General features: G+C 40.4%; 1 protein-coding gene across 1 annotated transcript; it reads right to left on the bottom strand.

Annotated features, from left to right (window-relative positions):
* Nucleotides 1-34: 34 nt before the first annotated feature.
* Nucleotides 35-17047, bottom strand: LOC124094091 (dual specificity tyrosine-phosphorylation-regulated kinase 4-like; the record flags this gene model as incomplete). Its single annotated transcript, XM_058579986.1, is given in 10 exon segments — nt 35-331; nt 2546-2718; nt 4847-4928; nt 7305-7443; nt 9463-9603; nt 9931-10067; nt 12565-12728; nt 15324-15394; nt 16149-16291; nt 16967-17047. Coding segments are annotated over 10 exon segments (1233 nt in total), but the record flags the coding sequence as incomplete, so codon positions are not given.
* Nucleotides 17048-18027: the final 980 nt, after the last annotated feature.

The following is an 18027-nucleotide window of genomic DNA, read 5'->3' on the forward strand; positions in this document are numbered from 1 at the left end:
GGTCTTCTGAGTGGGAACCTGATCATTCTCCTGCTCCAATGCATTTGTATTGCCAAGAACCCATTCCCCTTGTGATTTCACCCATCTCATCTCCAGCATGCAATCTGGGACCACTTTTCATTGCCTGTAAGCTCCTAAACCACATCCTGCCCTTTGGTATGGGGACAGGAGAAAAGCAAAATATGAGATTTAGGGTATGGGAAGTACCTTCAAGATCTGTGACACCTCATTAGACACAATGAGATAAAGAGATTAGACTTGGGGACTTACCAAAGAACGTCTGTCTCCTGGAGGCCGTCTGAATGAAGTGGGCTGGCGGCAGACCCAGCACCTTCAACAAGCACAGTGTAGTTGGTTCACTCTTGGTGAAGTCACAGATTCAAAGACTGTTAAGAGCTAGGTGGGACTTTGGCCACATTTTGCCTTTTACAGATAAGAACTTGAGGATATTAAGTGATGACATCAAGTCAGTAGCATGGCGGACCCAGAGCTCATGTCTCCAGGGCTGTCTCAGTATCTTAAGATTCACATGCTATTCTAAACATACATCAGCACCAACAAAGGCAAGCCACCTTGATAGCAGCCAGATCTCAATGTCGGTACATGCTGATCACATTGAATTAGGAATGACACACCCCAGCATGGAACACCGGGAAGAGAAGGGAGGGAAAGGAGATACAAATCACCAGAGAAGGCATTTCTTATAAGATAAATTCCTTCTTGGAAAGAAAAGTATAGGCCTACTTATTCACTTTTCTCTACTGAACCTTATAGGAGTGTACAGATAAAGAAATTTATGGGTTGCTCTCAGCCCTAGGTTTCTGGCCATAATCCATGCACAATCCTGCCTTCCTGCTCCTCAACCCTACAGATATCAAGGGGAAACTGAGTCAGTCCTGGGGCAGTGGGAAGCTCAAGCCAGATGCCCCATTCACCTTGGTATTAGAAGCAGGAATGGTTCAGGGATATTTCATAAAATCATTACTAACCTTAGAAGTCATCTGGTCTGACCCCTTCATTTTCCAGTCCAGAGTGGGAAATGACTTGCCAAAAAGTCAGAACAAGGGCTAGACCCCAAATTTACTAACTCCCAGGCCAGTGTTGATTCCACCATAGTTACCATTTCTAGATATTTTCATCTAAATTATTTTAATATTTTATTATTAGTTTCAAACAACAAATGAAATCATTTATATTTAATACTTCTCAAAGGCATGTGTCACTGAATAACTTTGAGACAATCTAGAAAACAGAAATTTAGCTTTTGATTTAGAGAGATTCACGGTCAAACTTTTATCAGTTTACTAGGAAAATCCTAAAATTTGAATTTTTCAAATTTTTAGTTATTTTCTCCATTTTGTCTAATTTAGCTCTACAAGAAAACTTCATTGAAAAAAAAATGAGATGTGATTAATAATCCTGTGATGAGTCTTAGTAAAGCCTTTTTACTGGGAAATAGTCCTCCCAGGTTAAAAAAGCAAAAGTCATTACTGAACGCTACCTATTTTTTGTCAGATAATTTCCAATTATTTGTTTCAGCTGATAGGTTGATAAAAATAATTTCTGATGATAGATCATTATTCAATTGTTACACAGAATTCAGAAAAAGTCATAGAATGAGAAAACATAACTAGAACAGCTTTCCTTCCTGGGTTCACATCTTTGCAATCAATGTATTGTAATGGCCTGGTCCTGAGCCTGTTCATTGTAGCAAGAAGTAATGTTGGGGCTGGGTTTGTGGCTCAGTGGTAGAGCACTTGCCTAGCATGTGTGAGGCACTGGGTTCAATTCTCAGCACCACATATAAATAAATAAAATACAGGTCTATCAACAACTAAAAAAAATTTTTTTAAAGAAGTAGTGTTCACTTACAGGTATAAGAATTAATGGGAAAAAGAGAAAACTCAGCTCCATTTATTCTTCTAAGAGGTATATACAATGTGAAGTAAAATTTCACATTTTATGCCTACTAATTATCTTAATTTATGCACTAGTTCTATTTTAGTGATCTCTTGAGAAAAAAATTCTACACATGGAGCTTATGATAATAAAAATTTGAAGTTATAGTGATTGATATATTTAAAAATAAAGCTATATTAAATTAGAATAAAATTCTATATATGAGGTAGAATTTAAAAAGTTCATTCAAGGAGGAAAAAGAGTTAAAGAAAGGTACAACTGTTAAAGAACTTATTCATGTCCTTTTAAAGGTAGATTTTGGTGGGTATTAGGTCACTCTTTTTTTTTTTTTTTTTAAATTCTTTTGGCTATATTTGAAAGATTGCTTTAACAGTTTTATTTTTAAATGTCACAATTTACATTAAGGGGGAAATGGCATCCTTTGAAACTATGTAAATTTATAATAAAAATGTTAGTTCTCAAAAATGTACAAGAAGTATGTAACTTCAAAAACACTTTTAGGGAAACTTTGACCAAAGGAAAAAAAAAATAGTATGCAGGCCACTGCCCTTGATGAGCCTGATGTAGCCCCATGTCAGGACTGAAGCCATCCAAGGACATCAACCAAGCAGGCCTTCCTCCTCACCTCCATGATGCAGGCCAGCTGCTCCACCTCATTCTCCCCCGGGAACAGAGGGTAACCCGTGTACAGCTCTGCCAAGATGCAGCCCAGGCTCCACATATCAATGGCCATATTGTAGGGGTGACCCAGAATCACCTCAGGGGTTTGGTAGAACCGGCTCTGGATATAGGTGTATACTGTTAGGGCAAAAAGAGAAATCTGATGTGGGCAAGCTGGCTTTCTCTCCAGGGCCCCCTCTCCAGGATAGTTTGGCAATTAAAGATGGCAGATAATTTAGAATCCCCCTATCCCCACCTTCTTACCCTATTGAGCTCTGCAAGATGAAAGTAACATCAAAAACAAAACATCATCAAATCCTCACAACAACCTGATGATTGATAAGGAACTCCAAAGCAGGCATTGTTCTGAGCAAGTTAAAGCAGGGTACTTTAAAATACTTTATGTCAGACAAGTTTTTAAAGAAGCAAACCATAAAACTAATATAAACTAAGTTTTCAAACTGTCAGGTGAGCTTTGGAAAGATAATTTCTGACAGTATTGTGATTTGGCACTGGGGGAAGCATATCAGAATTGGAAGTGTACAAAATGCAAAATTTAAATTCAATGTCTATTCAATATATTATATATATATATATATATATATATATATATATATAGTATAATGAAGTACTAAAAGAAAATCTCAACAAAAATCTCAGCAAATAAAGATAGAAAGAAGATTATATTGTAGGGGGCCTAAATTTTATAGATAAGGAATCTAAAACCAGGGAAATGGAACATTTTGATTTTTCCTATGTTGTGATTTCCTGGATTGAGAGGGGCTATAATCACTTCTTTAATGTTTAGATTGGTTATAAGAATGTAATAATTCTTTAACTTAAAATAAATGTTTGATTAAAAACAACTTTTATACCATGCCTTTTCCAAAATGAATTTGAGTACTATGCCAAGTTCATATATATAGGGTACTTTAAATCATAAATTTAATGGCACCTGTGTGGTGCTTAGCATGTGCCAGGCACTATCCCAAGTGCTTTATGTAGATGAATTCTTCCAATCCTTACAAAAGCCCTATGAAGCAGGTACAATTTTTGTCTCAATTTTAAAGATAAGAAAACTGAGGTTAAATGAATTGTCAAGGTCATTCAGCTTCCAGTGAACAGAGCTGGGAATTGAAACCAGGAAGTCCAATTCCAGTATCCATACTCCATAGTGCCTCATAGTCAAAGATAAAAGGAAAGTCAGGAGAAATATAAAGGAGGACGTTACCGTCAGAAAGCAAGTATACAGTAATTGCAAACTCAGTTCTGAGCATCCTGGCAGCCCAAGATAAATAGCAACTAATAGGTTAATACAGTTGCCAATATCTAAAAAGAGTAAACATACAAGTTCTTTATGGGGAGCATTGTTTTCTGGATGGAATTCTTATAGGATCCATATGGAAAAATATATTAAGGAGATAGGTCCTCCAAAGTGGTTCTGCAGACTATTTGGGAATACCTATCCGATAGTCTTTTCTGCAGCCTCAGAGGGCTCCCTCTGACACATTCTGACACCAGGAAGGCTGGTCCCACAGTCTTTTTGTGTGTGCGTGCCCTTAATAGAGCCTGTGTATCTTCCCAATCATTCTACCTATTTTATTTTACTTTTTTTTTTTAATCTTTCTGTCTCTTACATTATACATAAGCAACCCAGGACAGGTAATATTTCATGTTTTGGTTTTGGTACCCAAACCAGCAAATAATGAATACCAGAAAATAGACATTTGTTGAATGGTACATGTTTTCTACATCAGTCTTGACAGAAGCCAAGTTAATTGATCTTAAATCAAATCCAATAAAGGTTGATGCAAATGTGCTCCAGGGCTACTTCCTGCATTCTAGTTTGGAAAAAAAGTACAAAGCCTAGAGAATCTAGGACAGTAAATCCCAAACATTAGAATGGCTGTTTTCTAAAGTGCAAACTCCTGTGCACTCTCCAGAAATTTAGTAGGGTGAGGTCCTGGAAACTATAATGTTTCAAAGCCCCAAGGTGTTTCTGATACACATGTAGTTAGTTTTGTGACCCAATGTTTATTGGTAACTTCATGTCCACAGAATATAAGATCTTTAAAGAGCCTCTATGGTATTTGAATCTAATTTCTCATTTTATAGATGAGGAAACTTAGGCTCAGAGAAGTGAAACACCTTGTTCAAAATCATACTAGTAACCCTGGATGGCTGATCCTAGATTGGAACCCAGGTAGTCTTGTGTGTAAACGAAGAGAAATTGCAATGGGAGAACTCAAGACAGTGGGGAACCTACCTTTCTGGTGCTCATAACAACTGGACCCAAAGTCAGTAACTTTAACTGCGATTTGGCCCTTTTGGTATAGTACTATATTTTCCTAGCACAAAGAGAAAAAAGACAGGTCAAGTTTATAAAAATTAATGTTGTCCAAGGTGCTCCACTTACTTAAATGCTCATCCCTACAGGGCCTAGTTCAAATCTGACCACCTTCAAACTCCTCCTCTGGCATCTCCTCCACATTCCATTGTACTCTCTTGCTCTTATTTCCCATTGATTTGTAGTCTACACCTTCTTTGGATTCATTATTCACTGTTTTGCATGTATCTTTCCCCATATTGATTATGTAACTCCTGAAGATGGTGGGTTTATTAATATCTTCTTCCACACCCAGTTCTGTGCCTCACTTGCCTTACAAATATCACTGAATTGGTTTAATGCCCCTGTAGACCTACCACTATGACAATAAAGAACATAAATAAACAAATAAATGAATAAGTAACTAAATAAGTTAGATTGGGGTTTGTGTGTCTCACACTGACTTTGGGGAACCCATGAAATGACAAGGTCGAGCTTCTGGGCTATCCTTTCAGCACTGGCTGAGATTGGAAGATTAAAGTCCTACTTGTGCCTCAAGGATCTCATGTCAAATGAATGGATCATGTGATTGCGTGCTGAGTACATAACATGGCACATATGACATAGCAGGCCTCTTCTGAAGCCTCTGGTACCAAAACTAAAAATCCAAATTTGCTCCACGGTATCTTTTCTAAAGAATGTTTGTGTTAATGCAAGGAGGATAATTAGCAGAAATCTTAAAAGAATTTCTAGTGAGTCTCTAGCCCAATGGAAAGAAGACCCCTTCACTAGATGGGGCTGGCCCTTTGTTATGATAAAAGCCCAAAGTTTGCTGTGTGGAAGGCTTAGTTATCAGCCTATGGCACTGTGGAGAGGTGGTAGGTCCTTTAGGAGATGGGACTAATTGGAGGAAGTTAGGTCACTGAGGTTGTGCCTTTGAAGGGGATATTGGGACCCTGTCTCTTTCTTTGGTTCCCAGCCGCATGAGGTAACAGCTTTGCTCTGCCATGAACTCCTAATGCCAGGTTCTGCCTCATCACATGGTTGAAGCCATTCAACCATGGAGTGAAACCTCTGAAAACTGTGATCCAAAACAAATCTTTCCTCTTTGTAAGTAGTTTATCTCAGGTATTTTATCACAGGGACCAAAAGCTGACTACCATACCCTCTCATCTCCCATCTTTTTGGTAGAAAGAATTCCAGGGAAGGGACAAATGCAATGAGCTATCATAGCTCATCCATACTAACCATGAAGTCCATAAGAATAATTCCCTGATTCTTTACTCACAAAATACCCTGCTGGTTGTGTGTATGTTTTCCAAAGGGATGCACATATTTGGTCTACTTGATATACTTTGTCAAGGAAATCTGTTACTTTATATTTTAGCCATTAAGTGTCTTACAGATTTCCTTGGTGAAAGTCACTTCCCTAAGCCCAAGAACCATGGGCATTGTGAATTTTTGGAACCGCAAAGCTAAAGGTTAGGAATTTGGAAATGGAGAACAAAGCAATGTCCTCCCATATCTTTACAATATTAAGTTACAAAAAATATCCTCAATTTTATTTATGAGTAACAGTTTAAAAAAATTAAATCATGTTTGGGGGTGCAGAGAAGGGAGTAAGGAATTTAAGGGATATTCACCTTGTGAAGGTCAGATTACTTTTGGAACGAGCGTTCCTCACATGTTGTCCTTAGCTACCTCTATAGTATTACTTCTTCATATTGGCAATCATTGGCTCATTTAACAAGCATTTATTTATTGCCTTCCATTATTCTCACAGGCACCATATTAGGTCCTGGGGACATAACAGTCTGACCTTGGGAGAGCTTGCAGTCCAGTGGGAGACACAGAATGAGCTAAGAATACAATACTAGCATGACAAGTAAGAAGGGCACAGCCACTGAAGGAGAGGAAGTGGTCTGAGGTGGGCCATACCTGAGGAGCAACACAGAGTACAGTGGATCTAGTAAGGACTTAGCAGAGCAGAGTAGAAGAATGATCCATCTTCGTGAATGGCACAAGCCTCTGCAGAACAGATAAGGGAAAACTCTAGAATCCAGCAAGAATTCTTAAGAACTATAAGCGACTAACGATTGAAAGGGCAAAAGTGGGTAAATCCAGACCCCCACAACTACTTGTGGAACATCTTGATGCTCAAGACAGCCACCACCCACCCCTACCACTTCTGCAGGAAACCCCTCTGGTTCTTAGCTGCCTCAAGTACACTACACCTCTCTTAGTCCTTCCAAAATGTGTGCCTCAGGCTTCACTGCATCTCACTTAGCCTATAAGCAGGAAATTTAGGGCTGCCACTCTGGAAGCCCTGGCCATGCTGGCTGCCCTAACTGCCACTAAAGAGAACCTGCTCTCCTGGCAGGACAGAGGTTATACTCACAGGCTTGAGATCACAGTGGATGATTTTCTCTACGTAAAGCATTTGCAAGCACTTCAATACAGAGAGCGTGAAGTGCCGAACTACCGATAGACTGAAACCTTGAAAGCTATTACTCTTCATCAACTCATACTAGTTGATTCTGGGAAAGACAGAAAAAGTGATGAGTATAAAAAGTATCCAAGTTTGAACCTTCAAGTAATCCTGTGTTATCTGGATTCCCTTCTAGAAGCAAGTAAATCTCAAATCAGTAGGCAAGGTTTTTCTTTCTGATAAACTGAGCCTTCTCAGTGACTCAGGGTAGACCCAGATTGGCACTCAAACATGCTGGATTCTCCAATGTACCCTGATTTCTTTCATGACAAAGCCACTTAAGTACTTCATTTACATGTGTGGGTTCAGAGATTGGATCAAATTTCTATAATAGTCATAGTTCTCAGGCCCTTGGAAGGGCCCCGGAAGCCCACCAGTCACTCAACCAAGTCATTCCTACCCTGACCTAACAAGATTATCTAAATATTGTAGGTAAAGGAGAAAGAGAGTGTGCTGACAAGAGCTAAGGTAAATGAGGGACTCCTACTCTATTAAAGACAAGTGTGGCTGCTTGGTCCCATCTAACTGTGGCTTTGCTATAATGAAGGCTGGCTCTTGCCAGATAATCCTCAGTTCTCTAGAGAGGTAGAATCCTGAAATATTATATAAAAGCATATTCAATTATATGAAATCTGCTAACTTATAAGTCTTGGAAACTAATGCCAAGCACTTTAAAAAGAAAAACTTGTTTGTAAATTGCCAATTTGTGATCTCTGTGCAAACTGTGAGACAAAGATAGGAAGGAAAGAGAAGGACCTAGAAATGACTCTGCAGGCTCTTCCTGATCTTCCATTTCTAAGATTATCTAGCCTTGGTGGTATTTAGAAAGCCATATTTTTGGTACCAGGAATTGAACCCAGGGACACTTAACCACTGAGCCACATCCCCAACACTTTTTTATATTTTATTTAGAGATAGGGTCTCAATAAGTTGCTTAGGGCCTTGCTAATGGCTGAGGCTGGCTTTGAACTTGCAATCCTCCTTTCTCAGTCTCTTGAGCTGCTGGGATTACAGGTGTGCACCATTGTGCCTGGCAAGCCATTCATTCTTGAGAGGTACAACAGAGAAATGCCATCCTGACCTGGGCACCTCCACCTTACTAGGCTTAGGATTCTCCTTCTACACACTGGCCTCTCTTGACCTCACAGAGCCCTTTTAAAGTACAATGATGTCCTAACTGGGCATTGTGATTAATGGGCAAGAAAGGCAGCCTGGACTGTCTGTTTTGCTCCACAGAAGACGATGCCCTGTTGCATATGGTAGGATAGAACACATTTTGTAATTATCAGAGATGGTGAGGGGAGTGCCCATGCTCCCTCTCAAATATAGCCTGTTCCTAGAACCTCACCATCAGTGATGGTGTCGTGGGAGCACCAAGTACTAACTCAGGGAATCCAGAAACATATGTCTTCTAAGGGTTCACCCTGATTTTTCTCCTTTGCTAAATGTCTTCTGGGCTTGTTTAAATTGCAGCATATTGACTTCTCAGAGAGAAGAATAATCAAATTAGCATGCATTTTCCCATTTAGAATGCTTTTTCAGTTCCAATATTCACCCAAATGATTTCAATCTATTTAAATCAAGACTCTGCTCTCTTACCCAAAATATCTGCTCTTCTCCTTCTTTACTCAGAATTAAAGTCCTTTTCCCACTCTGATCATACAGCTTCCTGTTCTTTTAGGTTTCAGCCTCTATACCATAGAGATGGGAAGCCAGTGTGTGGGGAACATGATAGCAAAGAAAGTCCTTTTAAACATGTTTCAATTTAGCTCTTGAGGGCAGAGGCCTTGTTTTGGACTTTCCACCTACTCAGTACTTAGTCCTCAGCACCAGGGAAGCACAACATGAGTATGCTGGCAGATAACAGGTTTACTGAGGAATGGGGTGAGATCTCCGTTTTGGGTCCCGTTCTCCTCACTCCTGGACCTGCTAGATAACTGTGCGACTGCTATGTCTACACTAGTCACTAGATATTCACGCCCAGAAAAATCTAGTTTTATGACTTCAAAGTTTTTCTTCAAGTTCCCTTAAGCAACTTTTCAAAAGAAAATGAATCAAAAAGACTGACCCCAAAAGTTCAAAGGTGATGCAGAGGTGATTCCGGAAGTAGAAAAAGTCCTTCATGTGTACCACATTGTACTTGTTGTCTTTATCCTTCCTTCTGAGGACTTCCAGGATCCTCAGCTCCACCAGGGCCTGGTAGTGAAATCTGAGGTGATTGGGGAGTGGCAGGGAGGGTGGGGAATGAGGACAGAAAACACAGGTATCATGTCATACTGCAGCAATTAGCCCGTTTTCTCAGACCCTACCACAACCCCAACAGAAATGTCTAACACCGCAGAAAGCACTAATAATTCCACACTCTTACTTCCGCTTTGCCCCTTCATGGACTCAGACATGAAGAGAGAGAAATAGGAAAGGGAGAATGAAGAGAAATATAAGAGGAAGAGGCAGAGGCAGAAAGGTTTGGAGTCCTGAAGCAGCTAGAAGCCAGGCAATCCATCTTCTATGGCCTATGTCATCCATGGAGCCACACCTCTTTTTGTTCCTGATGATTTTCAGGGCCATCAACTCATTGTTTTTGTGATCCAAGCACTTGGCCACCTGTCCAAAGGACCCTTTTCCAATCGTCTCCAGAACCTCGTAGCGGTAGGCAATGTGGTCATGCAGGACCTGCAGAAGCCAGGCCAGAGGTGAGGAAAAGAGCCAGACCCTAGGGCCCTTGGATCCCCATCCCTAGATCATGGGTCACTCCTTGGAGGGGAGTGGTTCTGAACTCCCACCCTTCTTTCTGTTACTGTAGTGATTAGGTGATCTCCTGGATCCAAGACCACCCATGTGGTGCCAGGGGCAGTTAGTTCCACAGGCTCCATCCATGTCAAGCAGGGAAAAGAACATTAGTTAGTCTTTGGAAATGTTGGGTGCTAGTCCCAGCCCTTTGGTTTCCTGCATGTCTTTCTTGGGACCTAAAAAGTAAGGGGGCTGGATAAAACTGAAAGTTCTTTCTATTTTGGACATTTCATGACTCTTCAAGTTCAACATCAGCTCCCTTTTAGGGGAGTTCTATCTCTGACCCTTGATGTGCCTCTATCAATCAGAGAAGGCTTTATGCCTGTTCTGTTCCTTCCTGACCAGATTTGTTCCTCTCTTATACTTATTCATATTTAGTCCCCTTCTGAAGTTAATACAGACTTCTTGGTGAGAGTAATATTTTCTAAGAGCCAGAATCACCCATGACTATCCTTGTGCAAGAAACCAGGTGTTTAGTTAAAACCACAGGAAATTTTCCATTAAAGACTTGAGCTAGGTGGCTTCAAATAAGTCACTTATGTACTCTGAGCTAGAGTGACCGCATCTGTGAAGATGAAGATGAGAATCTGGATAAGATGATTTCTAAGGTCATCAGGCTCTTGATCTCAGCTTTCTACAATTACACATGAATTTGAAAGAGGTGAGGGATGAGCATGTACAAGTTTTCAGGTTGGTTTGTGACTGTGTGTTTGAGGATAAAGGATTATTCACAAAGAAGAATCAACACCATAAATTTGAGCATGTAAAACATTTTACTGATACATCAGAGAGGGTTAGTCTAGACTAAAAGGTCTTTCATGAAAATGGGACAGAATCTGCACAAATTTGGCATATATTTTTCAAGCATTTACATTTATCTTCTTCATGTCATCAGTTTGGTTGCCTCATAATTATTGGCTTACATGTCAACTTGGACTTTGGTTGTGCTTACTTGACTCATGATAGTTCCCTTTGTATTTTCAGAGTCTAATAGATTCCAAGCTTATGACAGGTGCTCAGTAAATAATTTTACAATTAACATTTGTTGTGAGAATGTAGCTATCATTTGTTTAGGAATTATATATTTGTGTATATGCTGGAATAAAATAGGAATAAAAATTGGAGCTTACAGAGAATGCACATTATCCCTCTCTCCCCATGCAAATCATACTTCTCTAAGATTTGGGACTAAAGAACTGAGTTCCAGTGAATTCCCATAAAGGTAGTATTGACACCCCAGCTAATTTCTTAGAGACTCTAGACTCAGGTAGGGCAAAGCAAAGGAAGGAGCAAGGAGTGAGGGGTTGTGGACATGTGGTTGAATTGGAGAAAATGTTTATATTGAAGATTCTTAACCAAGGACCCATTAATGCCCCAAAGCATTGCACATACATAGCTTAATGTTTCTGGGATGAAGATACTCAAAGGGATCCTTGACCTAAAATTGTTAAAAACCAGGGTTCTAGATGAAGAGTGAGTGATAAAATCACATCCTTGCTTCTTAGAAGTGTTACCTAAGGACCTGTGGTATAGGCTTCACCAAGATGCTTTTCAGAAATGCAAAATCTCAGATCCCACCCCAGACCTGCTAAACACAAATCTGCACCTGAACAGAAACCCAAAGTGATTTGTGTGCACAGTCAAACTTGAGAAACATGATGTTAAGAAAATTTATCTCTTCTATGAAGCCCTCAAAGATTCATATCCTAAAACCAAATTGTGATGGAATTTCCAGAAGTAGGAAAGTGCAGACAGCTCACAGCCTGGTGGACTAAGTGTCACTCATGCAGGCATCCTCAGAAGAGGGGGTCACTGTCCAGATTTCATCCTCAGGCGAGAAAGAGGCATTACCCTGGGATCCCCAGAGGTACAGTCAGAAAAAGAGGAGTCTCTGCAATCAATTTTTGAAAAATGGAATGAAGTAAAGCACTGTGCACGAGGGACACTACAGTGACAAAAACTATTCTTATCTGTGGAGGGAATGACATCTGCTATAAAACACAAAAGGAGCCATGAATAGGCTTGTGTGGAGGAGACAAAAAGGGAGATTGAGGGGCAAGTGCATCTTACTCCAGTCTGATCTTTTCCAAGGGGTCCAGGACAGTGCAAGAGAATAGCCTGTGAGAGTTCACTCAGGATGCAAACTTGTTATCCCAAATACCCTTGAAGAAAATCACCATTCTGTTAGAAGATTTTGCATACTAAATTTCATGTTTAAACAAGGTGTTTATTTGGTTTAGCACTCATTAGCATCTGTTGGAATGTCTAGTTCCTGTCATCTCAACACAAAACATTATAAAATATCCCCTTTTGCTTTCCTTTCCATACTCTCTGTTGCACCCAAGCCACCTGAGGTCACCATGACCTCCTCCCTCATCACCTTCAGATAGGAGCCATGTTCATCATCAAAACTTGTCTTGCTGAATTTCTCTGGAGCCACATTGAGTTTCTCAGCATCAAGCCCCAGGGACCATAGCTCTGTGTAGACCAGGATTTCACTTTGCTCATAAGGAGACAGCTTACTCTTAAAATTCTTTAGGGCTTCTATGTGAAAAAACCGGATAATTGTTAGTTAAGTTGAGGCAACAAGGGTATTACCGAAAGTGCAGATGATGTGATATCTTTTCTAGTTCATGAGCCTTTTCCTCAAATAGGTGGTTTCTTAAAGATAATGCATGGAGAATATTCCCACGAGGAAATATAACAAGGATAAATGCCAAGGTTTTGGAACTATTTTAAAAAATTCAATATGACAACACAAACATAAGGGAAAAGAGAATTTAGTGCCCCAAGAGCTATGGGTTGCTGCAAAATATGAATTATTATTATTATCATTATTATTATAAATATTTAAAATAATAAGTCCAGAAGTAAAGCCTATAACAATAGTGTACCATTAAGGTGATATTTGTCCAAGTTCATGTGGAATCAGGTCAGACAAATAGTTTATTTTGAGAAGGTTTGAAAACTACAAGTTTTCTGGACCAGGCAGGTGACATAAAAGCAACTTTAAAAGTCCAGTGGTATAGTCCAAGGAGAAGGATAGCTGGGTCAAACTAACAGTGGTTCTAGTCCCAGATTTCCAAGGAATCTCCATACTGCTTTCTAAATTGGCTGTATCAATTTGCAGTCCCACCAGTAACGTATGAGTGTACCTTTTTTAAAAAACAGCATACTATAGGAACACAGCCACATCCATGTTTATAGCAGCACAATTCACAATAGCTAAACTGTGGAGTCAACCTAGATGCTCTTCAGTGGATGAATGGATAAAAAAAATGTGGCATATATACACAATGGAATTTTACTCAGCAATAAAAGAGAATAAAATCATGGCATTTACAGGTAAATGGATGGCATTGGAGAAGATAATGCTAAGTGAAGTTAGCCAATCCCCAAAAAACAAATGCTGAATGTTTTCTCTGATATAAGGAGGCAGACTCATAGTGGGGTAAGGAGGGGGAGCATGGGAGGATTAGATGAATTCTAGATAGGGGAGAGGGGTGGGAGGGAAAGGGAGAGGGCAGGGGATTAGCAAGGTGGTGGAACATGATGGACATCATTATCCAAAGTACATGTATGAAGACTCAAATTGGGTGTTAATATACTTTATATATAAACAGATATGAAAAACTGTGGTATATAAGAATTGTAATGCAAAAAAGTACATGTATAAAAGCATGAATTGGCATGAACATACTCTATATACAAAGATATGAAACATTGTGCTCTATATGTAATGCACTTCTCTATCGTGTATTTAAAAAAAATAAAATCAATAAAACTAAAAAAAAAAGAAAAAAGAAAAAAAGTCCTGTGGTTACTCCCACTCTGGCCTGCAGGGGAGCCAGCTAATACTTCAAACCATAGAGGAAATGCTTGTTAGTGCCTCTCTAATCTACATGAGACAGATCACATGAGCGTTTGTGTTAGGGCAAGGGGGGCCAGGTGGGGAGTGAGATTCACACTTGAATAAAATGAAGAGTACTCAGAGACAGGAAGCCAGGATCAGGGTAGGAGGCACCATGTTATTTGACAAACTGCTGAAAAGTTGAACTGTGAGGAGAAAGAAAGAAAAAAAGACATAGAGCACAAGGCCACTGTCTTCATATACCCGAAGAGCAGTCATGTCAAAGCTAAATAAGGCATGTTCCTTGCCCAAAGGACAAAATCAGGACCCAAGATAGAAGGAGGCAGATACCATCTCTGTAAAGGCAGAATGAACTCAGAACTGAAATCATCTCCTGGCAGGAGGGTCACTCCTGAGATCATTTAAAAAGGACAACAATTTCAACTTCAGCACTGTGGCAGAAAAGCTGTGAGCAGTGGACAGTGTTGGCATATGGTAAGTGCTAAGTGGACTTTGGTTCTCTTCCTTTGAATCCTAAGAGGTCATGAAATCTCTGAACTTCGTGAGGAGTGTAGCTCCTGCCAGAAGACTGTGTGTGATCTTTCAGACCTCACAATAGACAATTACCCAGGCTTAATCTGGCAGGCTCCACAGAGGCAGCTGTCTTCCCACACCAGACTTGGTCCACAGCCTGAGCTTGTAGTCTCTGACCAGAGCTGCAGCTGAGGACCAAATTCTCCTGGCAGGCGACTGATTCTCTAAGGCATCTGAGTCTGTCTAACCCAGAAGGCCCCACTCAGAGCCCTCTATTGGAGACCCAGCTGAGGCCTGCCTCAAGCACCTCTGCCAAGACCCCCTTGTCAAGAGAAAGGCAGAATTTTCAGGACACTTTACTTTCAGTATTCTGGACTTGTCCACTCCTAGCTCCTCCCCACTCACTTTCCTCTGTTCCTAAGTCCGTAAAATGACAGAAGTCTTTCGTTGGGGCTCCCCAGGCAGTGAGACAGTGCCCTCTGTCTGCACTAATGCATCTGACGCTTACCTTGAATAGTTCCAAGGTAGGTAATAGAACAGTGTGATGCTGGTACTTCCTCTTACCCAACCTCTTGTTTATACTGTTTCAGTAAGAGGGTAAAGGCTTAACTTCTTTCATTTTGATTTGTAGCCTTAGTTGACTACTCCAACATATGGCCACTAGGCCCTCTCCAGGTCAGCTCAGCTCTTAACACTGACCCCCCCCCCCCCAACCACCGCCTATGCTGCTACTGCCCACCCCACCAGTGTCATACCTGCTGCTGTCAGAGGCACCTTGTGCTTCTTTGGTGGTTTCTCTTCTACCTTGTGTTCATGAGTCTTCATGCTAGGGTGGAAAGGTGCTTCTAAAGCCTTGTACTCAGAAGCTTACTACTGTGCGTTTGAATTTCTTGTCCAAGGAAAGAAATTGGTAATAAAGAACTACTTCAACTTCTTCTGGGGGACATAAACTATTTATATGCCCCAAAACACTCACATCCAGACAGGATTTGTCCTACCTTTCCAGGGAGAAAACAGTAGTTAAGAGACAGTAGGTTTTCTCCACCTTTCTCCCAAAGGAAGTATCTAATTCTCATCTCATGCCCCAGGAGACATGCACATTAGAGCATACAGTTGACAACCCCAGGGGTGTGTCACTGTAGAAAGAGATGAGAACAGTTTTTATCATTGCTCTTGAGGAGGCCAGCTCCTAACTAGATAAAGTAACTTGCTTAAGGACATGTAAACTTGAATTTATATAACAACACCTCTTACGACTTTCCTACATAGTATCTTATTGGGTCCCTATAAAAAAACGGTAGATGACATGGAAGGAAAACAAGATTTTGTTTTCTTCTATCATTTATACACCACAACTTCATTTTTCCTTTAGTCAATGAATCATCCCTGACAACTCCCTAAAGGCCCACTTTGTAGGTAAGAGAAAGTAAAATGCATATTTACCCAAGTTCATATTCAGTACAAAGAGTGAGAAAAGGACTTGAACCCAACTCTTTAGCTGCTACTCCTTTCCCCCACCTTCCTGGACTTTTCTAGATGTGGTTCTGAACTGAAGCTAGGTCTTTCACCTGTCTGCTCAGGAGCATGCCCACTGCCCTGTACTTACCCGGGACAGCACACCAGGCTTCAGCAGAATTTTGTTGCTGATGTGTGGGAGGTTGATCACATTCTTCTTCTCCTTGGTATCCATAAAAGGGAGTGAAGTAATGTTGGTGTTTGTACCCTACAGAAGAGAAATTGGATAGGTATAGAAACCTCAGATAAGAAAATTCTCCAGAGGTCATTTCTTCTAGACTCCTCCCCACAACAAGGATGAGCCTAAACCCAGATTCTTGGAGGGAAAAAAAAAGAAGATTCCAGGGAGCAGAGTAATCAAGCACACAGGATCTGGGGTTGACTCCCCATTCCACCACTCACTAGCTGTAGACACTGAATGGGTCACACTGATTCTTTCTCTCAGCCTTAATTATTTCATCACTCTCAAAAATGGGACCTACCTCATAGCTTTTGTGAAACTATGTAGAGTATTCCATAAGTGATAGCCATTATTATTCTCATTCCAGTATTTTACCTTCCAAACATGGGGAAGGCCTTTTTGCTATACAATGCAAATCTTTCTTGATGCAACAAAAACTCCCATTTCCTCTACGGCTACGTTATAGACTTGACCTTCTCACTTGGGTCACTGCCCTCCTACATTGATTGATTAACTGATTGGGAAAGAGATAATCTAACTATCAACAAATAGCCATGTTTAAAACTGTGTGGAGAGAAGCATGGTGATATGGATAAAGGGCTCTCATTGTCATGCTGAGTTGGCCAAAAGTGCCTGTAAAAAGCTATTTCTTCCATCCACTGCCCTCGTCCTTTCCTAAAGTCACTAACCAACACTTCCTACCTTATGCAAATGTCGGGTCATTTTGAGGTTCCTGATCTTGGAGGGTGGCTTCCGGACTTGAGCCAAAGGCTTATATTCAACCTGAGTCAAGTAGAAGAAAAGTGTAATAAGGTCCCAAGCCACCTGGACCTTTATTTCATTTCCTTACAATAAGCAAGGTATACTTGAAGCCAGCTTTCCTGATCCCAAGCTAGGAAGAGTTCAAAGAAGCTCAAAGAAGTACTCAATGCATGAAATGAATTACTACCCACAAATAATCTTTCCAGAAGTGCTAATGATGGATCCACTTGTCTTATGATTTTCACACCTTAAAAAATCAATATATGCTTTCTTCCAACACAATCTTAACCAGCATCCTTGTAGATGGTAAGGAATAGAAGTAGAGCTAATGTTATCTTGCTCTTTAGGAAAGAAAATGCTCTTAGTCTTGCCCAGAACTCAAAATGCCCAAAGATGCCTTAGTGGAACCTGCCAGGACACAGGTGCCCAGCCTGAATACCAGTGCTCTCATCAGAAAGGCTTCACATCTAGAAAGGGGTAGAGAGGAAAAGACCACAATCTTAGAACAATTTTTTCCAAGGTAGTAAGCACACCACAGGGGTAGGTGACATAATTCTGTGCAGGATGCAGATAGACAATCACCCAATGGCTATGCATTTATTTTGCTATCCATTTGAAAAACTATAAGAAGCACTTTAAGCATGTGATTTTTGCAGTTGTTATTACTTAGGATGAAATCAAAATTCAAGTAAAAAAATAAAAGGGAGCATGAGATATGGCAAAAATTATGAAGGCAGCACTGAAATAACTAAAGTTTAGCAAACAGCCTTCAGTTTGAACACAAGTTCTGTTCTTTGAAACAAAACTTAGAATTCTCTTTCTTCCAGACCTTCCCTAGAGACCTGAAGGAAGCACATCTAAAGCTGAGATACAGGGGGCCAGACCCTTTTAAATTGGCAACTGAGGTACAACATTTATTGTCCTTTAGCACAGCTGAGTCCTCCACAGAGCGGTACTGATGGGGGCATTTAGAATATTCGGTCTTGACCTCCTGGAATATG

This window comes from Marmota monax, unplaced genomic scaffold (assembly GCF_021218885.2).
Source record: "Marmota monax isolate L192 unplaced genomic scaffold, Marmota_monax_Labrador192_F-V1.1 WCK01_AAM20220418_F8-fsc01667, whole genome shotgun sequence".
Taxonomy (NCBI): domain Eukaryota; kingdom Metazoa; phylum Chordata; class Mammalia; order Rodentia; family Sciuridae; genus Marmota; species Marmota monax.